The 27,756-nt window shown below is 38.0% G+C and overlaps 2 protein-coding genes and 1 pseudogene across 2 annotated transcripts; 2 read left to right on the forward strand and 1 right to left on the reverse strand.

The window, feature by feature from the left end:
- Positions 1-2,352: 2,352 nt before the first annotated feature.
- On the forward strand, positions 2,353-5,844 carry LOC137729058 (thymidine kinase a-like). Its single transcript, XM_068467880.1, has 4 exons — positions 2,353-2,809; positions 4,998-5,142; positions 5,261-5,382; positions 5,492-5,844. The coding sequence occupies exons 1-4, from the start codon at positions 2,499-2,501 to the stop codon at positions 5,736-5,738; spliced, it is 825 nt and encodes a 274-aa protein (XP_068323981.1). The 5' UTR covers positions 2,353-2,498; the 3' UTR covers positions 5,739-5,844.
- Positions 5,845-6,500: 656 nt separating this feature from the next.
- Positions 6,501-23,062, forward strand: LOC137728501 (DEAD-box ATP-dependent RNA helicase 1-like; annotated as a pseudogene).
- On the reverse strand, positions 8,951-11,750 carry LOC137727458 (uncharacterized). Its single transcript, XM_068466312.1, has 4 exons — positions 11,388-11,750; positions 10,563-10,796; positions 10,070-10,171; positions 8,951-9,724 (listed from the first exon to the last, which is right to left on the reverse strand). Exons 1-4 carry the CDS (start codon positions 11,748-11,750, stop codon positions 9,092-9,094), a joined length of 1,332 nt encoding a protein of 443 aa, XP_068322413.1. The 3' UTR covers positions 8,951-9,091.
- Positions 23,063-27,756: the final 4,694 nt, after the last annotated feature.

A 27,756-nucleotide genomic window follows, 5' to 3' on the forward strand; every position in this document is an offset into this window, starting at 1 on the left:
TTAAATGTTTACCAAACAGAAAAACAGCTCCCGGCTTTTTTTTATACCAACTTTTTTTCAGAATCACCTCAGTACCAAACCAAGTCTAAGCCTAATATTAGGTACATAAAAATTTTAAATTAAATAATGTGCCACGGAACAAAAAAATTTATGTTAATTAATATTTAAGTAATAATTTAATTATTTATAATTATATTATTTAATTTATTAAATTTAATTTAAAATTTTAGTCTTTTTAAATTACCCTAAATTAGTAATGTGTTATTTTAGTACAGGGTTGGTGAAAATCGAAAAATGTGTGGGAGTTGAATTCACACTAGGATGCCAATTCAGTAAAACTTATATGTAATAATAAAAATAACAAAAAAATATTATGTTTGACACTAACATTAAAAAGTGATTATACATACACTATGTGTGTGAAATTTTTAAAATTTTTATAGGAGCAATAAGGAGAGAAAGTGGGTTAATTCAGTTTTTATTGAATTTTTTTTTTTTCATTTTTGAGGGAGAAAGATGCTTTGAAAATAATAACATTTTTTTATATGAAATTATTTTAATGTCTATGATTTTTTATTGAATTGTGAAGAGAAAATTAAATTATCTTTTCGCCTACTTTTAATTAACTTAAAGAATTTTATTATTTGGTAGGATAGACTTTTTTAAATATGATATTAAAAAAGGAGAATCAATGATTCAATGAATATGGCGGCTTTAATATTTCAATCTCATTAAGTAACTTTAGAATTAAGGTTTAACAATTATGCATTTCTTAATCACGATATGATTAAGATAAACATTCACACGTTTCATAACCTTTGTTAATAAACTATTTGGAGAAATCACCTTTCCATTGTCTTCTCTCTGTATTCAAACATTTTTTTGTAAACTATTGTTGGTACTTAAAAAACTAATTGTGCATTTTTTAATTGGAGTGCTACTAATAATTCATTTTTTTTTTCTATCCAACATTTGGTAAGTGTTCTTATAATTTTAAGGTAGTGTAAATGCGCGTGTTCTTTAGTAGTTAATTTTGTTTTGGTTTTTTTTTATTATTATTAATTTTGAGAGGAGTAGCTTAATTCTATTCTAAGTTAGTAGCTTAATTAAACTACTCCTTTCAAAATTATAAGAACAGTTATTATAAAAACACTTCCAAACGAGCTAATAGTCATTGTGTTATGTTGGCTATGATTAATCGTGATGTGGGATTGTGAGCAAACGAACTTGAAACAACAATTGGTTTGTCTTTATTTCTTTTTATATTTATTTAATCTGTGAGCAAATGAAAGTTTTGGTATCAATAACATTTCTCTTTATTTATTTTCTGTTAAAAGCGAGTCAAAACTTAGCTGGTTCTGCCATTCACATTCATCTTGTGATTAAAAGCTCATCGTCCGCTTAAGCAAGGACCGCACTACAAAATCAAAACGACAAAACTTTCCCAAATTAAAAACCTAACATTGAAACACATGGGACTAGAATCAAACCAAAGGCGGATTTTAAAATTTTACTATATTAAAGATCGACACATTTTTTTTAATACACCAATATATTTACAATAGAATTATAAAAAATAAAAAAAAATTATTTTCGAACACTTCATTATGTTTGGACGAAGAAATTTAAGATTATTGAGGAATATTAAAATAACGAAAATTGAAATGACGAGATTTTATTTTCTAGAATTTGTGAATTTTCTTGTTTGGTTAACCTAAAATGTAACATCTCATATCGTCCAGGGGAGTGGATCCTGTAAACATTATATGTATATTCCCATCTCTACCTAGCGCGAGACCTTTTGGGAGCTTATTGGCTTCGGAGTCCGTAGGAACTCTGAAGTTAAGCGAGTTCACGCAAGAGCAATTTCAGGATGGGTGATTCACTAGGAAGTTCTCGTTTGAGTTCCTAGAAACAAAACTGTGAGGGCCCAGAAACAAAATCGTGAGGGCATGGTGTGGTTGGGGCCCAAAGCAGACAATATCGTGCTACGGTGGAGTCGAGCAGGGGATGTGGTGGGGGCCCGAGTGGGGATGTGACATAAAAGAACAATGGAATTGAATACATAATTTGTTATTTTTAAGCTCTCAATCATAAAAATTGGGAAATGACACATATTTACATGGAATTTAAACTTGGAAATTGAAAGTCACAAATTCCAAGTTTTTTTTTCCACGTGGAAATTCTAAATTTTTATATTTATAAATAAATAAAAAGAATTGATATATGTCAATTTATAACTTCTGACTTTATCCAAATTCCAAGTTTATCCTCGTCCAAACATAGGTACATAGTGTTAGGTTACCTTTTTTTCGGTTAATTGCCTAGGTTTCCTTCCCTCCAAAAAAAATTTCCGAGCATTCTCCGATGCCAATTTGTTTCCTTTTTTCTCAAAGAAAATTGAAATAAGCAAAACCCTTAAACCCTCTCTCTCTCTCTCTCTCTCTCTCGCTCTCTCCATCTCTCTCCGGCCTTGTCTCTCCACCCACTCCAAGTAGATGTTAGCTATTTCAAGGATGAAGGCCTTCATCTCCTCCGCCCCTCACGTTTTCAAGACCACACCTTTCGCCCTTTTATCTTCCGCCTCCTCCTCCAAGTCCTTCTCCTTCAGCCCTCCTACCCTTTTCCAAAAACCCAATATTTTTCTCCCCAAAAGATCCATTTTTTCACCTCAGAAAGTCCGATGTCTGCAAATGGAGGCGGAATCTCACCAGCGCTCCGGTGAGATTCACGTCATCGTCGGCCCCATGTTCGCCGGCAAGACCACCACGCTTCTTCGCAAAGTTCAGTCCGAGAGAGGCAACGGCAGGTTTGACTCCCCCACCTTTTCTGTTGCATTTTTTAGTTTTGAAGTCTGAAATTTTATGCTTGACAAAAAAAAAAAGTATGAATTTCCATTTGTGCTGAAGAGGAATAATTTGGCTGGCTATTAAGATTTTGAATGTTTGGATGATATCTGTAGTATGCCGGAGAAATTTGAAGTTTCTTAATTTGTATATTGAATGTGAGTTGTTCTTCCATGTGAGTTAATGGCTTCCTTTTTCTGCAACTGACAATTCAGAGCTTGTATGCTGAGTTCTATGGAAATTTTGTATAAAGAGAATAGATTAGAATTAAATGTAAGTATTTGGCGGCTTTTTTTTTCATTTACATGTAATTGGGGTGCACATTCAGTCTCTGTGTCTTGTACCGATGTCTCGGGTCTCTTGATTGAGTACATATATCACCAGTAAGATATTCCAGCCGTCAGGTCAAGCCTCAAAAGCACATCCAACTGGATAAAACACTCAAGGGACTCTGCTATTCCGGAAGATTGGCGGAAAATGTTGGACTATTGTGCCATACAGAGTTAGAGCTGAATCCAGCCACATATGCCCTTCTGTTGCAAAATGTATATTTAGGAAAGAGTATAAGAAGGGGAAGCGAATCCATGCGCAAATGATTGTTGTGGGTTTTGTTCTTATCGAATATCTGAAGACCAAGTTATTGATTTTGTATGCAAAATCAGGGGATTAGGAACTGCCTCACAGTTTACTTGATATGTTGCTTGAGAAAAGCTTGGTTTCACGGAACCCAATAATTGCAGGATATGTGCAAAAGGGGCTTGAGGATGTGGGGTTGAGTCTTTATAATAAGATGAGACAGAGTGGTTTGATCCCAGACCAACATACCTTTGCATTGGTCTTCAGAGCGTGTGCCTCTTTAGCAACACTGAAGCATGGAGCAAGCCCACGGTGTCATGATATAGTGCCAAATTGACAAATGTTGTAGTCAGTAGTGCCCTCATGGATATGTACTGTAAATGTAGTGATATATCTGACGGGCATAGGGTATTTGATACCTCTCAAAATAGGAAGGCCATTACCTGGACTGCTTTGATATCCAGGTATGGTCAGAATGGAAGAGTTGTAGAGGTCTTAGATCTTTTTCATAGGATAAAGAGTGAAGGTTTCAGACCAATCTATGTTTAATTTTATCTCAGTTCTTTCTGCTTGTAGTCATGGAAGTTTAGTTGACGATGCCAGATTGCCAGGGAATACTTTTCTTCCTTGACAAGAGATTATGAAATTCAGCCAAGAGCACAACATTATGCAGTCTTGGTAGATGTTTTAGGACGTGCTGGGCGATTAGAAGAAGCCTATTAGTTTGTTTCAAACTCACCTTATAAGGAGCACTCAGTGATATGGGGTGCTTTTCTTTGGGCTTGTAGAATTCTTGGAGATAGAGACTTGTTAAAACTTTCAGCAGAGAAGTACTTCAAATTGGAACCAGAGAATGCTGGGAAGTATGTGGTCTTGTCTAATGCTTATGCCACTTTTGGGTTGTGGGACTATGTTGCTAAGATTAGGGATATGATGAAGGAATCAGGGATAGTAAAGGAACCCGCTTATAGCAAAATAGAGGTTCAAAAGGAGGTCCATTTCTTTCTCAAGGCTGATACATATCACAAACATTCCGAAGAGATTTATGAAATGGTTAAATTGGTTGATTTCTCTCTAAAGGATTCAGCCTGTGCTCCTTGGTAAGGGGAATTCATGTTAAGGAAAGGAGCTATCTAAGAGCTTCATGATTGAGAGGTATTCTCAGTCTTGTCTGAAACACCAGTTGAATATGCAGTGATATACTCATGCAAAGTTATTTAAACGGTGTCATAAGTGAGAAATTTCATTTGTTAGGAGGCTGAAAAGCATGTAAGAGAGAGAATATTGTTTATATTCAGATTTCAGTACGTGTACCCCATGCATGACACTGATACATGAAACCGAGCGTCTTCTGACTCTTCTCCTTTAGGTTTTCGGTGCTTCACTGAATGGTATTGTACATTATCTATGTACTTGCAAGTTCGAAGTATCTGCATGGATTTTCTTTCGATGTAATGGTTTCTGATTTCTTTGTAAGCAGAGGGCTGATTGTTACAAATCTTTGCTTGAATGTTATATATCATTAATTAGTTCCTGCATATCATTCATTAATTCCTTTGTTTAACCTTTTGCCAGAAATGTTGCTATAATCAAATCGATCAAGGATACAAGATATGGATTGGATTCAATAGTGACACATGACGGGGTCAAGTTGCCATGCTGGCCTTTAGAAGATTTATCATCGTTCAAACAAAAGTTTACCCCTGAGGCATATGATAAGGTATATTAGCACCGTTATTTGATTAATAAGCATTTCATGTTTCAAATGATTATCTAGGTTACATCTTTTTGTCATGTATGATTCATATTATCTACTCATAACCAATATGCGGTGACAGCTAGATGTGATTGGCATCGATGAAGCTCAATTCTTTGAAGACCTGTATGATTTCTGCTCTGAAGCTGCTGATCATGATGGTAAAAAAGTGATAGTTGCCGGACTAGATGGTGACTATTTAAGGTAATTGTTCGATATCTCCACCAGTTGACGTTCTTGTGACTTTGCAATGACCAGTTTTCCTTGCCACTCGGAGATTGTTGTTCCCTTCTAATTCTAACTTTGATGGCAGGAGGAGCTTCGGTTCTGTGCTAGATATAATTCCCCTTGCTGACTCTGTAACCAAGTTAACTGCTCGATGCGAACTTTGTGGGAAACGTGCTTTCTTTACACTAAGAAAGACGGAGGAGTTGCAGACTGAACTCATTGGCGGGGCTGATGTCTACATGCCTGTCTGCCGGCAACACTACGTTGGTGGTCAAGTAGCCGTAGAAGCTGCCAGAGTTGTGCTGGAGTCTCAAGTTCAGTGCGCGTTGTAGGCATGGTAACCTTTTCCGGTTAGTAAGAAGTAGATGATGTATTTTAGAACCTCGTTACATGTCTTGTTGGAAATTTTACAGGAGTATGATTCTCTCCGCTCCTAATCTCTCTACCCTTTCCTCCCCTCCTATTTAAACGGTTACTGAGTATCAAGAATGTATATATTTCTTTTCACCACCCATAGAATGCGCAAACACCATGAGAAAAAGTTTTATTATGGATTTGAAGATTTTTGCAAAACCGATCAAAACCATGGGTTGTAATTCACAAATTTTGAGAAAAAAATGCAATTTCTGAGTTTTTGTGAGATCTTTTGTAGATGATCGGAAAAAATTATTAGACATTTGGAACCGGTCATATTATGTCTTGAAAACCGTTCAAAATCGTGGGTTATAACTCAAAACTTTTGAGAAAAATGCAATTTTTGAGCTTTTATGATATATTTTGTAGATGATAATCAGAATTTTTTTTGGAACCGGTCTTATTATTTCTTGAGCAAAACCGATCGAAATCATGGGTTGTAAATCCCAATTTTTGAGTTTTTGTGAGATTTGTTGTGGATGGTAATTGAAAAAAATTATTAGCGATTTGGAACAGGTCTTATTATTTCTTAAGCAAATGAAAATTGTGGGTTATAATTCACAATTTTTGAGAAAAATGCAATTTTCCAGTTTTATATGTTGATTTAAGGGGTCGTTCTTCTTCTTGAAACATTCAGTCCCGAAAGATGGTGTGTTTTATCACCGGCTAATTACCAATAAATGTCGGTCTCATGGCGCGCCAAAATGGTGGAGGCAGTGATACCGCATCACCACAAGGCAACAGGATATGACACCACGGTCGACGGAGGAGCCCCCGAGCCGAAGCCGGAAGGACAGTCAACGTCGACGATAATCTTTATGCGACGTTAACTTTACTTTTGAAGTGTACAGGCACCGATTTTGCTCGCTCCTTTCAGTTGGGGACGGATCAATTTCCCCCGTCACAGCAAATTTCATTCACAACAAACAAAAAAGCATCAAAATTTAGAACAGAAAAGGGAAAATATTTACGGAAGATCGAAAAGCCCTAAATAAATTGAAAAAAAATCGACCCAGATTTTGCCGATAAACCCTTAAAAAGGGGTTGGCTAATAGTTTTGCCATAGCATTTCACCCTTCCCGGGTGTTGGCTCACAGAGTCTCCTCTTGACTTGCGATTCACAGCACCAAGAATCAAATTTAGAATGTGCTGTGTGAAATACAAGTTTAAAAGTCACCCCGCCACTAAGCCAACCCGTGATGGTTAAATAACATAACCAAATTTAATATATATGCTGTGATGAATTACAAAAGCTTTACGTAGTTCCTACACTACAGTATCTCTTTTTGCAAACTTTCAAAATTGGTTTCAGAATTTTTTGGTAATCTCTTATGTGGAAAAGCACATGATGGTTTATAGGTTGTTGATGAAACAGATCGATTGCTAAGGGAGGCATACCAATCTTGGCTACCCGCTGTGCTTCAAATCACTCGCCCTAACGATGAACGTTTCCTTTCCTGTGCTCAAAATTTTGTACCTTCCCCATTCGGTTCCTTAAAAAACATAAGGAGATCGTAAGTTCCATGTCCATTTTCTATTCCTCTGTCAATTTATTTACTTGTTTCAGATCTTTGCCATGGCACAGAATTGAGCAATATTAGTCTCTCCGTAGCATAAATAAATTGAAAAACCTGTGTATCATATTTTGATAAATTTTTACATTTTGATGTCTAAGGGGAACACTTTGCGAATCAAAGTACAAGCCATTACATTTAGTTGGGCTCCTGCAAAGTTTAGGAGCAGAGAAGTGCATCGTTTTCACATCCTCTGTGGAGTCGACTCATCGTCTATGCACCTTGTTGAACTCTTTTGATCATCTGCGTTTCAAGATTAAGGAGTATACAAGCCTTCAACGCCAATCTATACGAAGGTAAGTTCCTGGATATTTAATAAATTTAAAGGGATAAGATTGTGAATATTTGATTAATTATGGCAGCAAGACATTGAAGTCATTCCGGAAAGGGGAGATTCAAGTACTCGTTTCATCTGATGCAATGACTTGTGGAATGGACGTTGAAGGGGTGAGGAATGTCATTAATTATGATATGCCTCCGTACGCAAAGACATTCATACACCGTGCAGGTCGGACAGGCAAGAGCAGGCCAAACTGGTCCTTGCTTCACGCTGTTGCGCAAAGAATAGGTATGTATTGTCTTGTTAATCTCCACTTCAACGTGCATTTCAGATCAAGGCCCATGTTTTTCTTTTCTCTCTCTTATTTTTGTATTTCCTTGGTTCTTCTGTGTCCAATTGCAACTTAAAAGGGCCACTTGGTCAGCGTCAACTCGTTGTGAGCTTGTCATGTGAGGTAGATATTTGCTTTGAGTTTGGAACCAATTTATATATCAACTGAGGTCTATTCGAAAAAGGTGATTAATACTAACCTTGGTTTGGCCCATGCGAGTAATCAATTTCCCAATGAACGTATGTACTTTACCTTTCTTTTAGATGCATGCTTGAGCTCGAATACGCAAAATCATTCAAAGGACGACCTGCTCAGAGTTTGGCACTACTAGAAATTTGGCTATAAGCCACTCTTTTCATTCGGTGGCTATTGTCAAGTGTTGCCACTCATATTGGTGGCAAACCTGTATGGCCACTAAGCACCCACTAAACTAGAGAGTGTGGCCTATGTAGAGGACTCTATTGTTACAATAGCTACCAATATTACATTGGTGGGTATGTGAATAGTACAACATTTTTATATTTTATAATTATTTCTAAATTTCAAAGCATGTCATTGTCTCTCTTATTAGTGGCTAGGTTTGAGACTAACATTGGTGGCTTTTATACTCATACACCCACCAATCCTATGTGTCTCTATTAGGATTAGTGGCTTTTAAAGTTAGGCACCAACACTGGTGTGAATCTATAGCATTCCAAATGTCCGGTAGGTTGGAATTGTATTACATGCATTTTAGTAATAGCTATGTACTCTATTAAAACTCAGCTTCTTAATATAGAATTGGCAAGAAATTTAAATTTTCAAAAGGATTCACATTGACAACCAACCACACTTTATATCCCCATACATTTATCAATAACAAGGTTTGTCTCTATTAAAGACACCATATTACATTCAAGTCTGTTGTCCAACACATCCAAGTACCCAAGGATGATGACATTACATTTTGTTTCACCTATGTACCTATGCACATCCACCAACAACAAACTGAACAAACAACTCCACCCACTTGGATCTATGCCTTCCCTATGGCATTTGTATATATACATGAAGCAAAATTCACAAAAACGTATCACAGTTAGCTTATCACTTACTGAAGCCAGTGACATTCACCATGCATGGACGATACCCAAGCTCATCATCTGTGCCATTATTCTGTACCACAACAAAACCCTCATCTTCAACTTCTCCACTTGCTTGGATCTCCATACCATTCCCTTGTTCAATTCTATTGACACAAACTTGAGGCACATCAATGTGATTTGGTTCCACCATGCCTCTATCAGCAGCCCTCTTCAGCGCGAACATAATTTCAGCCCTCATTTCACGCTTCATATTCTCCACTTCCAATTCCACCTGTCTATTGTGTGCCACCATTGACTCGGCATATTCTTTCCTCAATTGTGCAACCACATTTGCTGCCTCAATCCTTTGCCTTTCTTCTCTCTCACTTGCCTCCATCTTAAGTTTCTCAATTTCAAAGTTAGCAGCTTTTCTTTGCTCCTCATACGATGCTTTAATTGCTTCAACCTCTCTACAAATTCCCCTTTTCTCAGTTATAATACCTGGCACATCAGACCACACAACCCCTGTCCCAAACCCTCTTACACGGTTGTCTCTCTCAGGCCCCAATACATTAGCGTACACAATATGCCGAACCTCATCAGTTATGATCTCATTCCTATCCTCGTACAACTTCAGGTTTGTATTGAATTCATCCTGCAAGTTGTTTCCAAAATTAATTACCAATGTATTTGCACTGTATATACATTTGAAAGCCTTCTAAATCAAAGATATTCCAACCATGTTTCTCAAAAAAACTAGTACTATTAGTTATTGTTCTGTTCTTCAGACTACAGTGCCTACCAATAAACTCATATGCATCAGAATCTTTCATTACTTCACTGTATTCACTAATGCAAGCTGCTGTTGCCTTATGCTCTTTGTTTCACTGACATTAAATAGCACATAATCTAATACGCCTGATTGTTCACATTCCACAAACCTTTTATATATCTCACCTACAGATAAATTGTAGCAGCCGGTAATTGATGGCATACTTACAATTATTGCAGCTGATCGAGCATCCACTGGTTCCCCATTCTTCCGAGTATGTGTTAGCGTAAAGAATGTGATGCGGTCTGGTTTGCTTCCATTCGCTTGTTCCTGTTAACAGAAATTGTCAAACAACTAATTGACGAGTAATTTCATAACATTGTTTTCGACCGGCACCTTCATTCCATGTGCACTAACATGTAGTTAAGTTACCATAACACAGAACTCACGGCAGAGCCTTACATGTTCGTGTCTGAATTGCGCAAAAGACTTGGTTCCAGTCGTGTGATTTATTTGTAGCGCTTTCCTGTTCTTTCTACATGATGTAGCACGCTTCTACAGATGCCAAGTTTAGCATGCATTATTAGGGCTATGTGAAAGGAAATTCATCCTAATTTCCAATACATACAATCCATACATTTATCATCCACATTATGTCATAACTAAAGAAAGCATATATGGTGCATAAAAAAGGAAGAACTTTGATCATTGTGTGTACTACCTGAGCATCTACAGTGTCCCATAGTTGTACTAACAATTTCCATTGGCCTTGGTTGACACGGCCATCATGACAATGGAACCTCTCCGCTAACGGTGAGTGCAGGCATGGCGTATAGTATGCCTTCTTCAGGTTTGCCTTGTAATCCTTCCATCTATCATTCAACTTCTTCTCACAAACCCGCCGAATTTTGGGCTCCAATTCGAGTGTTATACCATCTGTCCAATCAAGAGTCCCCTGCCCATGTACATATACATGATGTTGTTAATTATGCACCATCATTTAATACATGAATTATGAATTTGTATAGTGAACCCGTAATACCCATCCAGTAGGTTTCAAATATTTGTGTAATCGTACAAATTAAATTTACAACAGACAAAGTTAAAAGAAGCCTCATTGCGCATCACCAATCTGCATAGATGCTGCCTTTTAGTGGTGTATAATGTGCTATAGACCCTATTGTAATTGTCTATGGAGCCTCTTACGACATAATTGGTGCATCTCATTTCAAATATATCACAATGAACCCCAATTTATTGTACTGCTACTTTCTAAGTCACCAACTGCAAAATAATTGACATGGCCAATTATTTGTTAAACTTGTGTATGGATAACAGCAGTTCAGGTCAAAGTAGGTTTCGAATGCATTAATCATAATTAAAAGCCTAAGGCTTCAACCCTGCTTGTTGAGTAAGTCAATAATAGGCCATGTGATGCCATTATGTGGTTTTTTTTTTTCCAGGGTTACAACTAAAAAGCAATGAAATAACTAGCTATATATATAGGAAAACCAACCAACCATTAATGCCTTTACTGTTGATTTACCTTAATCCTCTGCCAAGCACGATCCATGTTTGAAGCCCTGTAGAAATGCCTCCAATCAACTACATTAATTGGAAAATATGATGCTTCTTGAGCTAGCATTCCTAAGAACCTAGAAAATCTAGCAACGGTATGAGGAGGCTCTACCGGCTGCCCTTGCTCATTAAATTTCATCAGCTCCTTTGTACCATTTGGTGCCCATCGTGGCCTATTTATTCCCCTACTCGCCTGCACTGAACGGGTTATACGTTGACGTTCATCCACGATGCCTTCGACATTATTTGGAATTGTGAATTGCTGTATGTGGTCATGTTCCATCAGGTTGAATGCCAATGGTTGAGTTTCGATGCCTTCGTCAATCGACATTGATGCAACTGAGTTATTCTTGCTGACCCACAGCACCTTCGTAATAACTTTTCATGTAAACACAACACAAGAGTGTTTAATTAACATTTGTAAACAAAAGCATTTCAATTTAACACCTCAATTAATTTCCTAGTAAGAAGAGAAGAGTGGTAGATACCTGCTGCAATGGCTTTAATGTAACCTCTGTGCCTGAAGATAATTTCTTCTTTGAGTTGATAACTTGATGCATCTAAACAGCTAAAGTGAATAAAGTTAATTAAATGAATCCACACACGTTTCCTATTTGAGAGCAGCAAATTGAAAATTTGGCAGATACTTAACTTGAGCGGGAAATCCTCCCGCCCAGTAATCCCTAGGAAAACAATTATTTAATTCATACACACTTATGGAGGTCAGCAGGTAGCCACAAAAAATGGCCAGGTGTTGCTATTACCAAATAAAATAATTGGCAACCCATTAAATAATTGATCAGTCTGTGAGGTGGCAGATGGTTGATGAGATTGGCATATGCATTGTGTGGTCAAATTTGAGTGCTTTTGTAAGAAGAATCCCGGAACTATTAATTTTCCACACCCTAATTAAATGTTAATCCACTAAGTGGGTGTGAACTTACAATTAAGTGCCCTGCCCTCCATTCTAATCTCAATTATAAATATCAACCTTGAAGAGGTTTTTGGACGTACAGCAGTTTCAACTTCGTCTGAAATTTACACCTAATCACCAATGTCGCCTTTATTCCCAAATGCTCGCAGACAGCTATTTTGTAACAGAAGTGAAGACCTTTTTCCTACAGTGGATCATGAAGTGCTTAGTCCCACGATGCGTGCCCCAACCAATAACATTGCAACCCCAGTTCCCACCCAAGAAAACCTTGTCCCTGTGCTCACTGCCAATCATGAAGATCCTGATTTTTGGCGTTACCTAGAAGCTAACTTTCACATTCAATTCGAGTACGACCAAAACCCCACACTGGATTCAGGTGCTAACCAGCAGTTCAAATCCCCTGCAAAGACAACTACTGCTTCGGGTGAATGGAACGACTTCTCGCATGGCTCTAACATGCCTGTTTACCCTCCTCAATCACCCAATCCCTTGATCAATATTTATTGTCCTCGTTATGATGAGGCAGCGAAAAATGTGATCTTGAAAGATGAGCACTTTCCATCTGATCTTCCAGGTTTCGGTGTGAATGTGATTCCTCCCTGGTCCAACGAAATCGGCTACATGAAGCATGGTAGCAGTGGAAAACATCCTTGCATCAATGGTGATATTGACAAATTAATGAGTAGTGGAAAGCAACCTTCCATCAGTGGTGACACAGTGAAAATAATATCATCTTTTTTCCCGGGTGATTCATACCGCTTTGATCCTATTGAGATTTGCAATGCTGTACATTTCGATTCTGATTCTGATTGTACCAGTACTGCGAGGACTCGTCATCCTCAAAAAAGGTACAAGGCAGTTAAGGAGTGTGCTGCGTGCGAATATGTAGGTGGTCAAGAACATTGTGATTGGATGAATCGTGCTACAGGTCAAGCAAAACAGGAAGTCATCCCCAAAGATATGCAGAATGCAAAATCACCATCCGATGATGCTTATGGTAAGAAGAGTTGAACCTGTTTGGGAATGGATGTTATATTATGCTATTAGTATTCACGTATGTCTAGTGCAATGCAAGATATCAACCTTTACAAAACAAATCTCTAGTCTTTTGCTCTATGTAAACATTCATACTCAGATTGTACCTCCGTACAAGATATGGATGTTTATCTTATGAACCTATGCAGTTGGTAACTATATAGACCGTTATGTTATTTTTGTTTCTGTATGGATGGTTTCTGGAATCAATATCATGTATGACTACTCTATGTATTTTGCAATTATAATAATGTGTAGTAGTTTGATTTATACGTATTCAGCTACAGTTGCGCTCATTAAATAGCATGACAGAAAAACAAAGAAATCTGAAGACAAAATATATAGTGAAGTAATGCTTACATCTTCCAGAGCAGATGAATGGTTAGAAACTTCAAAGTTTAGAGGAGAAAACGTTGGTTGCGAATTTCCTTCAAGATCCCCAGCTATACCATGTAGAGCTTTAATAGTAGAACCAAACATGTTTTTAAGCTTTCCTAATCTTCCTCGTAGTTCTTCAATAGCTTTCAAAATTAAGCCAAATTAATAATGAAGTTGTATATAGACTGACAATTCAATCTCAGGAATGCATGCAAAGACAATCATCTTCTTATCTAGACCTTACCTCCGCCATCGTTGATACAAAGGACTGCATGTCCTCTTCCATATATTTTAATTGCTGCTCCTGTTGTGTCACTGCAAATGCCACAATGTTATGCAAGACTTCAAGGTGCTGAGTTAATGTGGACTGAAATTTCTTGACTAGTATCCGGTTTTCATCTTCAATTTTGTCATTCCACTCTACAAAACCATCCATGGTCATAATCATAAATAACCCGAAGTTGTGAGGGAGATCTGATGCAGCATTCTCTAGCTCTGCTCTAATTAGCTCAAATGCACGCCCAACGAGTGATTTCTCTAAAAGTTAACAATGGAATAATAGTAAGAAAAGGGCATTTAAATGTACCTTCCAGCTTTAAATTAATATATGCATAAATATAAACATGAACTAGTGTAGAATAATCCCGAATGTCGACTGTATAACTTTAAAGTAAGATGAAATGGAGAGAATCTATCTATGGTCTAAAAATGCAGATGGTGGCACGACAATTTGTTTTAGCAGCCAACTTTGCTCACCCAATTGGAGGAGATTGACTATCAGAAATTCCTTCTCTTTCATGGTCGCATTTGCTTGTCAACGCTTGTCGTCAAGATTATATAGTTCATGTCCAGTTTCCTCAAGCATTATCTGAATATAAAGTGTTTAATTATCTCAGAACAAGAGCAGAATGAACAAAATGAGACTCTGTAAGTCCATATTACAAATGTATTACCTCAGTTTTTCCAAGTTTATCATTCAATTGTACAACCAAAAGTTGTTGACAACTGTAAAGTTCCTGAAGCTCCAGCAATTGCTGCTCTTAGGCCAACGTAACGTTTATATTAGTTCCCACCTTGTAGTCAATATTATTCAAAACGAAAGGAATGAAATCTTGACGGAGATACCTTGTCTTTTGAATCATAATAAAGTTCAATCCGCTCTATCTTTTCAGCCATTGCATACAGTAAATAAAGAGTTAATGAAGTTAATAACCAGTCAATTGTGAATGTAGGAAAAGCAGTCCATAATTCATTTAAATGACAAGAATAAGACCTTCTTCTCTGCTTCTTCACTAACATAACGATCTCATGGTATATATATTCCATTCTTCTCTCCGGCAGCATATACCTCTGCATGAACATAAGAAACATGTCATACAATTTAGCTTGCAGCACAGTAACACTAAAGAATCATTAAATAACCTGTGAAACAAAAAAAAAATCTCTGGACAGAGAGATTGAGAGCACATCAACGCTGGAATCAGTTAACAACCTTGCTTGAACATACGATCAATCTCAGAATACAAATCGTTGATCAAAGCAGACTTCATCATTTTTTGATTGACCTGAAACATTAACCAACAACAAACCATAACAAGGGTTAGAATGAAAGACATTTGAACTATATAATTTGTGAGAACAGGGATGGTGCAAACTTTTCACCTCTGGTTTGTTCTTTATATTTTTGGCACGGTGTGCATAGTCGAACGTGTTGAGTGTTTCTTCCAAACACTACATGAAGCTGCCACTTAAAGACACCAATTAAATATATTGCATATAATACGAAATCAAAAAACTAATAGTCAGGGCAATGCTTGGTTCAGGAATGAATGTCAAAATGTACAAATATTTCCATATCCTACAACACTGTCAGCGAATCAATACTTCGTATAACTAGTACGTTCATCAAAAGTGAGATGCTTTTACAAGCAATCTTCAAAGTCTTGGGCGTCTACATCGATTCTAACTCGAACCTCATCATTATCACCAGTTGCATGTTCGACATCTTGTCCATCGCACGGATCATCATCATGTGTTGAGGACATATCAAAGAAATCACGTGGTCTTGTTTTGATTGCAACATGCCATTCTATATCTGTTGGGTCTTGTACATAGAACACTTGTAGTGCTTGTGATGCGAGAATGAATGGGTCACTTGTAGACGAAATCTTATTGAAGTTAACCAATCTAAAGCCATATCTGTCTGATTTTACTCCCTCACCTGTATTTCTGGAAGTGCCATCAAACCAGTTGCACTTGAATAATACCACTGTCCGTTCCATATGGTACTTGATTTCAAATACATCTGTTAGAACCCCATAGTAGTCTACCAAACCGGTAACAGGGTTCCGGTCACGTGGGCCAGCATAACTTGGAACATTAGACTGTAGGAAAACACCATAGTTTTGGTAATTCCCATTGGATTGTGTGCCTATTACTTTGAACCTGAACCCATTACATACAAAAATCTTATATCTCCGACACCATTTACTAGGTCCATTAGCAAGCGCTACTAAGTCGTCAGTTGCCCTTGGGTCACTTGATTGTTGCAATTGATTAACCTACACAATTTACACCCACGTTCATATGCATAGTTAAGAATAGGAAGCTAAATAGGAAACCAGTACACGCAGAATCAACTTATTCCATACTAACATGTTTTTCAAACCAATCTGGGAAGGATTTAATAGCTTCTTTCTCTGCTTGTAGCATGGTTACACGCCTCCCTCGAGTTTTTTGAGCATTCTCCACGTAACTTCTGTATGTGAAAATAAAGTCATTCTCACTCTGTATAACCAAAAGGAGAGATTCAGAAGTTGGTGCCATTTAACTGCAATATATAAGATTTAAGTGTAATCACCTCCTATATGCCATTGACTTATCACAATTGGCTAAAACATACGATCGTGCAATCTCCCAATCGTGGTTGTCAAGATGATAATCTTCCCGCATACCAAGTGAATGCCCAGTGGCACAAAATATGTCAAAGTCACCCTCATAGTCAGGACGTATTCTATCTGCATTTCGGCTTGGACGGTTCAAACGTGTCTCCACGCCTTCCAAATACATCCCACAAAAAGACAAGCACTCCTCAGCCAGATATCCTTGGGTCATGCTTCCCTCTGGTCGATTTTTATTTCGAACATACTTCTTCAACGTCAGCAGGAACCTAATTTAAATAGGACAACATCAAATTTGTTGTTCTAAATTGTATGATGCACAGATGTAATAACCATACAAATATATTAAAAGTTAAGGAATACCTCTCAATTGGGTACATCCATCTGTAGTGCACCGGACCTGCAAGTGCAGCTTCCTCGGCAAGATGTATTGTGAGGTGAAGACTGACGACAAAGAATGCAGGCGGTAATATCCTTTCCAATTGGCATAGGATCATAACTATTTTGGGTGTGAGTTTGCGAAAGCATTCCACTGACCCTTTTTTAGTACACAAATGTCTGAAGAATGCACTTAGTTCCAATAATATCTGTGCAGTCGCAGTTGGGAGGCATTTACGTATGGCAATTGGAAGGAATTGCTGCATTAAAACATGCCAATCATGACTTTTAAGTCCCCTTACGATCTTTTCCTTTGTATGCACAAGTCGTGAAATATTGGACGAGTAATTGTCAGGCACTTGTATTGAGGCTAAAACCTTGCAAAACAATTCCTTCTCTAATGGTTTCATAGTATATACACCGGGAGGCATCTTTGGCTTTCCATTGACAAATTTTCTGTGCAACTCCGGTTTCATGCCCATCAATTCCAGATCCAACCTTGCATTCAAGTTATCCTTGCTTTTCCCAACAATACCCAGCAGAGTTGCAACCAAACTTTCAGTGACATTTTTTTCAATGTGCATGACATCAAGGCAATGTCGAAGCACAAGATGTTCCCAATACGGCAACTTGAAGAAAATACTATGTTTCTTCCATGGCCCAACTGTTGCTCTAGGTAGTGGTCTTTTTTCTCCAACCACTTTCCGTGGGGTCTTACCATATTTGAACCGTAAAATGGACAACTGTCGACGACATTCACATCCGGTCAAGGGGGAAGGTGCTTGCTCTCTCTCGTCAGAAAGATTAAAGGCTTTCCTCTGTCGACGAAAAACATGTGACATGGGCAAGAAACGACGGTGACCCATATAACAATATTTCCTACCCTTTTTAAGATATGTCGACTCAGTCTTGTAGTTGCAACAAGGACATGCTAATTTCCCATGTGTGCTCCAACCGGACAAGTTCCCATAGGCGGGGAAGTCGCTAATAGTCCATAAAACAGCTGCTCGTAAGGTGAAGGTCTCTTGCCTAAATGTATCATAAGTGGGAACCCCTGAGGTCCACAATACTTTCAGCTCGTCTATTAATGGTTCAAGGTATACGTCAATATCATTTCCCGGAGATTCTTTTCCCGGTATTAACAAAGCCATCAATATGAACGGTGCTTTCATACACAACCAAGGTGGTAAATTGTAGACAGTCAACAATACTGGCCAGATGCTATAGTCGGAGCTGCATTTTCCGAAGGGGTTGAATCCGTCACTTGCCAACCCAAGACGTACATTGCGCATTTCATCACCAAATGTTGGAAATTTCAAATCTAATTGCTTCCATGCAAAGGAATCAGCTGGATGTCTTAAGAAGCCATCCTCGGGGCGAGAAAGCCCATGCCAACACATATCTTCACTGGTGTGTCGAGACATGTAAAGCCTTTGTAAGCGAGGTGTAATAGGAAAATATCTTAGCACCTTCCGAGGTATTCTCTTTTTACTGCTTCGTGATGTCTCATCAACCTCGGTTGTATATCTGGACACACCACATGTTTGACAAGCATCTAAACCACTGTTATGTTTCCAATACAACATGCAGTCATTTTCACATGCATGGATCTTTTGGTGAGGCAACATGAAATTTTTCAGCAATCCCTTTGTACTCATCACGTTATTTGGTAAAGAATGACCATTTGGGAGTATATGTTTCAAAAGCTGAAGATTAGCTTGCACTGCACTTTCGCTGCACCCATATAAACACTTGTTTTGAAATACTCGTATTAGGAAGTCCATTTTCTTCATACCACAACCCGGATATAATTCTGCGTTGCCGTCTTGCACCATGGCTTCAAACTTACGTGCATATGCAGGTATCACAGTTTCCTGCCCGCTGTGATTATTAATAGGCATGCCACCCATTACACTGGGACCAGAGAAAATATCTTCAAGCAAGGGGCCTAGTTCACAATAAGGATTAGTAACAGTAGCACTTTGTTGTGCAGCTTGGCTACTTGCAATAGGGTCACCAAATGTCTCTCCATGCCATACCCACGAGCCTTCCAAGTATGAACGGTCCATACCTTCAACAATTAGATGTGCTTCAACTTCATTCTTACTCAACCAGAACCTATTCAAGCATTTAGCACATGGACATTTGATGTTGCCATCAAGAGAAGAAACTTGCAATGAGTTTGAGATAAATTTTGCTAGCCCTGTTCTGTAATCCTCTGTAAACGGATTCAAACTGGCCCAACTTTTGTCCATCATTACTGAATATAATCAATAGTTTGCAGAATTGGAACAATAAGGTGCCTAAAAATGAATGCACCCACCCTCTCTCTCTCTGTCTCTTTCCTTGTAATTGCGCACCCAAACCCTATGGAAAATCCAACTGTCAGAAAAGGAAATGAATGGGAAATCCAACAGTGAGATAAGGAATTCTAACCTATATTCATATTAGAGATAAGCATAAATGTAGGAAAAGATTTATAACATATTCGAAAAGTGTAGAGAAATGGGATTTGAAGAACCATTTTAATGAAAACAGAAAGGAAGGAATATGCAATTTTTAACACCCCAACCACCATTATCACTTTTACACCCTGTTGTGGTTTCATAAGCTTCTCATTTTCTTAGTATGAAGCTCTCTTTGTGGGCCAAAATTATAATAATAATAACAATACTAATTCAAACAGTAATGGAGATTACCAAGGAAATGAGTTTTAGGTTCTGAATGGTTTACTAATTCGCATCCATTTGGTGTGAAGACTTTCTTTGTTTCATGTTAGGTGACGCACAAAATCTCACAAATGGTGGTTCGACAACTGACCTTGCTCCTAACAAACTGCAAGAACAGAAATTAAATCATATGAAAATAGTAAAAAATTATTCTTTCATCGTAAGTCATAAGGCTCGAAATTTTCTATCAAACTAATTCAGAACCTCAAACAGAAAACAAAACTTCAACATTCACAGTAACAACCCTGAACAATGAACGAAACATTAAACTGAAATCAAATCATGTCATACCTTTTTAGGTGATGCCCCTATCAGAACATCAGATAATGTACCTCAAAATGGACTGAAAAGTGGCAATGAGAAGAAAACCAAGCAATAAATAGAAGCAAATACTTCATGATAAAAACTGTGTTCCAATGTACGACAAAAAATTGTAGTGCTTAGACAACTGGCTCAGGTGAGAGCACCAAAAGGGAGACCCCAACAGTCATTGATAAAGAGAATGTGTTTGTGCCAATAAAAGCCTCCTTGAAGTTAGAGAGAGATATGAAGTACTACTCTACCGCTCTTTGATTATAACTTCTAGATTTTATTAGATCATCTACGTCATCTATGGAGGAATAGACCATATGGGTTTGCTCACCCCCCGCAAGTGGTTAAAAAAAACAATGCAGGCTCAAGCTAAAGATGTCTGCATCTGCTAAACAAAGAAGTCAATGCCTACAAGCAGTTAGTAGGCAAACCTGGAATATGAAGACTCAGACTGTCAAACAGAACCATTACAGATGCTTACTTTGACCTTAAGCTGGTTCTTTACATATAAGATGGTAGTAATACCTTTTCATGGAACACGAACACACTGAAAAAAATATATCCAAAATTAGAGTGTGTTGTTTTTAGCAGGTGCTTCTAAAATTTTACAGTATGATTGTCGGACGGCCATGTGATATTATGTTTATATTTCATATAAATAATACATATCTAATTAATGTATATCAACTGTTATTCACTCATAATTTAGCTAATGAATATGCGTAACTATGTGACTGAAGAAAGACACAGCTCTTTAGTAAAGCTGTGTCCAGCAACCCATGGGATTATGGAATGTTAATCCATCACTCTTGGAGAGCGGTGGAAAAGCTCTAATAAGGGAAAATCGCATAGTTATATCTATTGACGAGACAAAATGAATGCACGTAGGTAAACAGCAGGGAGTTGTCCAACAGAGGTCATGTCGCTTCCTCGTCCACTAATAATAACATCGTTTTGAAGGTGTAGACCACATAACGAAGCATGGAATGTAGCTTAACTATTAGTTCTCATGCAGTGGTAGTAGGTATCAGCTAAAAAGCATACCAAAACTTAAAAACAGACAAATTATCATATGCAAGTTCGTTCATAGCCATGTTTCAATAAGCCACTTTCTCTACCAAAGTCTTTTTTTGTGTTTATGATGTTTACAGAACATACACAGAAAATGCGATATCCGTATAGCATAAGCTTAACCAACAGTGGAACTTTACATTGACATTTCTACTTATATCCCTTTTCTTTTAGTTTGTACAAGCTGTAAGGATAGTAGTTTGTAAAAAAAATGTAGTTGCGATTGCCTAACTCGTCCTTTCGTTGAAACAGTAAACGAATTCATATATTTATATAACAAGAAATGAACACCTAGCTTATATCTCCAAGAACAATAATAAGCTTAAACCCTATATGGTTTGCAGTTTGATCCAACTTGAACAGATAGAAGAAGCACTTCAAACCCAACCTTTAAAAACTCCAAAGATTCAAAGACTTAATAAACAAATTGAAAAGTTAGATCTTAAAAATGCTGAAATTAAATATAAGAAACACAAAATTACCTGTTTTTACTCCCTAAAAGAAATTCAAGGTGATGCAGCCCCAAATTAATTGTAAGAAACCCAAGCGAACATAAATAATGAACCGAGCAGCTTAATCTGATGAGAAATTGAAAGGGCGATGTATGAGAAACAGATAACCAGCATCGCGGGAGTGGAGCTTCCGCTGCCCACGCCCGTCGCCAACTAAACGAGCCTGCTCACAGTCTTGACAGCTATGCCCTGTCCGCATCGTGGGAGTGCAACTGGTTCACGGAACTACCCGACTTCATCATCGATGCAATAATGGCCGAGAGATGCGATTAGGGTCCAACGCTCTGTCCTTCTATGGGTTTTGGCCTCTCTATCTCCCTTTAGTAAGTCATCATAGGTTTTGAGAACCAATCAATATATATCCCTGCTTTGAAAACCAAAAAATTAACCAGCACCAGGTCCGAACAAAATAATAATGTAATAAAAAAGTAGAAGAAAAGTAAATTTAAGAAATAAAGTTAGCTAACTGATACCAATATTGGTGGCTGATTTTTAAGGCCACTGATATCAGTGGAATCCCACTGTTTAGCCACCAAAAAATAGTAAGAGTAGCAACTTTATATCCATGGCCACCAATTGCAAAGGGTGGGCAAAAAATGGTGTGTAATGAGCATATTTCTAGTAGTGTGGGTTTGTTTGGCTCACTTTGCAGCCCTTTTGAGTCCTATTATTTGATCAAATATGTTAGCTCATAAAAAATTACTCGCTGATCTTGCACACCAGCACATGGTTGGAAGAAAGTCATTTAGGTGTTAATTATCGTTCGTTGTTCAGATTAAGCTTACACATCATTTACTTGAACTATTGATTAGAAGCTGGGATATTTGTAATCTTCTCCTTTCGTTGCAGATTAAGTGTTTCAACAAGCTATTACGCAAAGCTGAGAATAACTCTTGCTCTAAATACTCTGTTCCTTCTAGTTACATTGAACCACTCCACTCTATCTATGAATCTGGTAATTGCTTTGCTTATTCTTCATGTCTATATAGATTAACTGCACTGCATAGTTTTTTTTTTATTACAAATAAATACACTGGTTTGGGTGAACTATATATACTTGGGTCAATGGTTTTTAAATCATATCGGTGTTCGCTCTAATGGCTTCCACCATTACAATGTTTGGCCTCATCGAATTTACGTGTTATCTCTAATGGTTTTAAGCTTATATGGACACCAGCTAGATTTTTAGTCGAGTGACTTTAGATGCTTAAACGAACAATGCCTCCTTATCATATATTTTCTTTCTCAATGTGACAGCTCTGGAGAAATTGAAAGAGACTGTTGAAATGGAAACATCGCGGAAGAGAAAGCGGTGAAGGGAAATGAAATAGAGCATCCTTGAATTGAAGCAAGTTCTGCCTAAGAGAGAAGATTTCGGGAGGGGTAATTTTATCAACAAAACATTTTTGCTACCTTCTTAGTCGTAAATGGTTGGTTCAGATGACATAGCAGGACCTTGCAGGCACGTATAGTTTGATACAGAGCTAAGGTTAAAGAGTACTCCCACATCGGTGAAAGAAGCACGTGAATGTTAAAGAGTCTCGTATTGATATTTTAATCATTGTGCGAGGATTTGATATATTAGTCCTCATATTTCTCAAAACGAATAACAGCAAATATATATATGAAACATTGATTGATGGAAAAGTAAATAGTTAGTGACTCTGTACAGCATAATTAATATTGCCTCTCAATTTCCATATTATATTTTATATTTCCTCCATTGGCCTAATAGAAAAGGTCCTTTCACAATCTCTCATCAGCTCAGCTGGTTTGGTCATCTCGCTAAAATTCTCCATGACCATGTTTGTTGAACCGAAAAAAGAAAAAGAGAGAACATAAAATAGAGTCCTGATCCTCTTTGTGAGGATCCCGGAAATCTGTGAATCATATATGTTCATCGTACATTGTGCGGTCAGAAATCATTTTAAATATTTTTATTTAAAACAAAAACTGACTATACGATGTATGCTAAAAAAGACACGATTCACAGATTCCTAAAATTCTCACCAAAAGCATCCGGAGAGGATCCTGTTGGCATAAAATAGGGCCTAAAAAACACGGCTGCAACTCAAATACTTGTCACAAAATAACGCCTTCAAGGCTAGCTAGCGAGCTTCACGGTTTATTTGCTCGGACTTCAAAGGTGTAAGTTTAGTGTCCAAACACCGACAAAGACCTACGAACCTTCCTCAGAAAGTAGTTCGACTCAGCTCTGGCGGAAGAAGAAGAAGCGAAACTTGGTGGCAATGATGGCGACGACAATGACGATGATGAAGAGGAATGAGCAAAACCGTTGGATGATGATGAAGTGAGAGAATTGTTTGGGGTATGAGCATTTTCTCTCTCCTCCTCATAGATTGTATCCAACACCTTTGAAGTTCTGTGCCTCATCACACTCACAAACTGTGGTGGTGCAACTTCTGTGACGAACCTTGCTAGCCGTGAATTCGCCATTTCCTTCACCAAAAGTTGAAGAAAACTATAGTAACGATTGAGAACTTAGAAGTGATCACGAAAGAGCAAAGAGAAGAAAATCTGAGAAAGAAATGTGTTGAAGAAAAAGGTATTGCTCGTCAATACGAGCATATGAACACAAACTTATATAGATGAAATTTGTTAGGGTTTGTAGTAATTAAGCCCACAGGTCTTAGTCCAAGAACGTTAAATCATGTTTTAATAGTTAGTGCCGCCACTTGCTTTTAACATTAATTGTTAGGGCTGACGTCGGAACCATGTATTGTTAGGTGTCGATTCTTGGGTGGAAGTCAGATATCTGCGAGAGATAGGGTCTTTGTTGGGAACGATGGCTTCCAAATTTGCACTTTTCCCACCCGCAACCGAAGTAGGCATTTACCGTGCCACGTTTCGGATTAGTCGGCCTGATTTGGGCACAGTGATGCTGACAAAATTTTCTCGAGAAAACTTCTTTCTTCCGAGAAAATAATGGTCCAACCATTTGGCTGGCTCAAATTCATTTGGGTTGACAAGTTAAGAAAATATCCCACTCATGGTTTACCAGTACGCGATACGTACCGTGTTTGTTGGGCTGACAATGATCAGGATAATCAGTTTATTTAGCCCATTAAATTATGTAACAGTATGCTTTTAAACATGATTGATTAGTGATTATTATTGTTTGGAGTTTGATTAGTTTTGAACATGTATCAGATCTTTCATCCGGTATAGAGTAGCATATGATTTGGATTAAGGGCTTGTTGAATAATTGGCCAAGTGGCCAAGTGGTCAAGTCCAAGAAAACTTTAGAATAAACAAATTCAAAGGTGGCAAACACCTTCCTTGTTTTGGGGAGGAAAAATGGGAAAAGTTTGGTTGCTTTTGAAAAAGGTTTTGTTCTCCTAAAACACCCGCGGGTGTTGGTTCAAAGTGTAGAGCAATTTCATTTCGGTTTTGGAAGGAAACAAGAAAGAAGAAAAAAGAAAGAGGGAGCTCATTTTTCTGCAGAGAGCAAGGAAAGTTGCAGAGAGCCCAAAAGGAAGAAGAAGCTGCTGCTTCATTTGGTTAGTAATTATCCACCAAAGTAGTTGTTGTTGTAATAGCTTTGAGCTATATGTATAGAGAAGAAATTATTCTTTATATTTCTTCCTCTATTTGTTTCTTTGGTGTGTGAGAGCTATTGGGTGTAGTGGGCTTTTGGGTTGTGAGATTGCCAACACTTTGTAAACTCCCATTTGGTTGATAGTGGATTATTGGGTGAGCTCCTACTGCTCCGAGGACGTACTCCAGTTACACTGACTGTGGAGGAACCTCGTTAAAATTTTTGTGTCTTTTATATTTTGTTCTTGCATTTCCATTTGATAAATTTCTTGTGGGCTAGCTTGAGTTGGTTCCAAAAGATTTTGGTGCTATCCTAGCACAACAATTGGTATCAGAGCACTAGTTGCTCTTGGGTACTGTCTAGTTGCCAAAGATGTCAGACGGGCAAGATGAGAATCCTTTTGGAAGCAGCTCCGGGTTTGTAAGAACTACGGTGCAAAATGCAAAGTTCGAAGTGGAAAAGTTTGATGGCACAAACAACTTTGGGATGTGGCAATGTGAGGTCAAAGATGTGTTGGCTCAACAAGATCTACTTGCCGCTTTGGGAGAGAAGCCGAAAGCTATGTCGAAGCCGGAATGGGAGAAATTAAATTTGTGGGCTTGCTCTTCAATTCGGTTGTGCCTTGCAAAAACTCAGAAGTATTTTGTGATGCGGGAGACTTTGGCAAGTGTGTTGTGGCAAAAATTGGAAGACAAGTATATGACGAAGAGTGCAGAGAACCGGCTACACTTGAAGAAAAAGCTCTACCGCTTCCAATACAAAGAAGGTACAAAAATGATTAGACACCTTGATGCTTTTAATAAGTTGATTGCCGACTTGTTAAATTTAGATGAGGATATTAAGGATGAAGATAAGGCCTTAATATTGTTGAATTCCTTGCCGGACTCTTATGAGCATTTTGTTACCACTATTATGCATGGTAAAGAAACTGTGAAATTTGAAGATGTGTCAAATGCCTTGATGAATTATGAAATGAGGCATAGAGATAAAAATCATGATAGTACCTCTGAAGCTTTATTTGTTAGAGGTAGATCATCGGAGAGGAGATCTTCTTCTAGCAGGAAAAAATCACAGTCTCGACCTAGAGGAAACTCTAAAGGTAGAAAACCTTTGGAAAGGGATGAATGTGCCTTTTGTCGTAATAAAGGCCATTGGAAGAAAGATTGTCCTAGATTGAAGACCAAAGGCAAAGAAAGCTCTGAAGCTAATGTTGCTGAGGTTGAAACAGATTTTTCTGATTTTGCTTTAACCACTTCCTCATCATTTGATTGTGCTACTAAGTGGGTTTTGGATACGGGTTGTACTCATCATATGACTCCTCACAAGGATTGGTTTTCAAGCTTGAAAGAGTTTGATGGCGGTGTTGTGTTCATGGGAGATGACAATCCTTGCACAACAAAAGGGATTGGTACAGTTCGTTTGAAGTTGCATGATGACATGGTTAAAGAGTTGACAGGTGTTCGGTATGTACCGAATTTGAAGAAAAATCTTATTTCTTTGGGAACTTTAGAAGCCAAGGGCTTCAGGTTTCATTCAGATGGGCAGACATTGAAGGTGACTTATGGTGCACTTGTTGTGATGAAAGCTCCTCGATGTAGTCATTTGTATTTATTGCAAGGAAGCACTGTGACAGGTGAAGCATCTGTAGTCTCAGAAAATATGGGCACATCCGATTCTGATACTACTAGATTGTGGCATATGAGATTAGGCCATGCCGGTGAGAAAGCTCTACAAGGGCTTGTGAAACAAGGTCTTCTAAAAGGTGCCACGACTTGTAAGCTTGATTTCTGTGAGCATTGTGTCTTGGGGAAGCAAACTAGAGTGAAGTTTGGTACTGCTGTACATCAAACGAAGGGCATTCTTGATTATGTGCATTCGGATGTTTGGGGTCCTACAAAGACTCCCTCTTTGAGTGGTAGACATTGGTTCGTGACCTTTGTTGATGATTATTCAAGAAGGTCTTGGGTCTACACTATGAAGCACAAGAGTGAGGTGTTGAGCATTTTCTTGGGTTGGAAGAAAATGGTTGAGAACCAGACTGGGAGAAAGATTAAGATTTTGAGATCGGATAATGGTGGTGAATACACATCCGACCCTTTCTTTAAAGTTTGCAAAGAGGAAGGGATTGTGAGACATTTTAGTGTCCGGGGAACTCCACAACAAAATGGAGTTGTAGAAAGATTGAATCGAACCTTGCTTGAGAAGGTTAGATGCATGTTGTCCCAGTCGGGTTTGAGCAAGTCGTTTTGGGCAGAGGCAGTTACTTATGCATGTCACATCATCAACCGATTACCCTCAGCAGCTGTTCAGGGTAAGACGCCAATGGAGGTATGGTTTGGAAAACCCTCTTCTGATTATGACTATATTCGTATTTTTGGTTCACCTGCTTATTTTCATGTAACTGAAAATAAACTTGATCCTAGAGCCAAAAAGGCTATCTTTCTTGGTTTTAGTAGTGGTGTCAAAGGTTACAGGTTGTGGTGCCCAGAGATGAAAAAACTTGTAATCAGCAGAGATGTGACATTTGAT

This window comes from Pyrus communis, chromosome 3 (genome assembly GCF_963583255.1).
Source record: "Pyrus communis chromosome 3, drPyrComm1.1, whole genome shotgun sequence".
Classification (NCBI taxonomy): Eukaryota; Viridiplantae; Streptophyta; class Magnoliopsida; order Rosales; family Rosaceae; genus Pyrus; species Pyrus communis.

Excerpts from the sequence above, each read along its gene's own strand:
- LOC137727458 (XM_068466312.1), bottom strand. The coding sequence starts at position 11,750 with ATGTCGATTGACGAAGGCATCGAAACTCAACCATTGGCATTCAACCTG. Across the intron at positions 10,797-11,387 it reads GTGCTTGGCAGAGGATTAAG|GGGACTCTTGATTGGACAGA; the intron begins GTAAATCAACAG and ends GTACATGGGCAG. Across the intron at positions 10,172-10,562 it reads GGGACACTGTAGATGCTCAG|GAACAAGCGAATGGAAGCAA; the intron begins GTAGTACACACA and ends TTCTGTTAACAG.
- LOC137729058 (XM_068467880.1), top strand. The coding sequence starts at position 2,499 with ATGTTAGCTATTTCAAGGATGAAGGCCTTCATCTCCTCCGCCCCTCAC. Across the intron at positions 5,143-5,260 it reads CCCCTGAGGCATATGATAAG|CTAGATGTGATTGGCATCGA; the intron begins GTATATTAGCAC and ends ATGCGGTGACAG. Across the intron at positions 5,383-5,491 it reads CTAGATGGTGACTATTTAAG|GAGGAGCTTCGGTTCTGTGC; the intron begins GTAATTGTTCGA and ends CTTTGATGGCAG.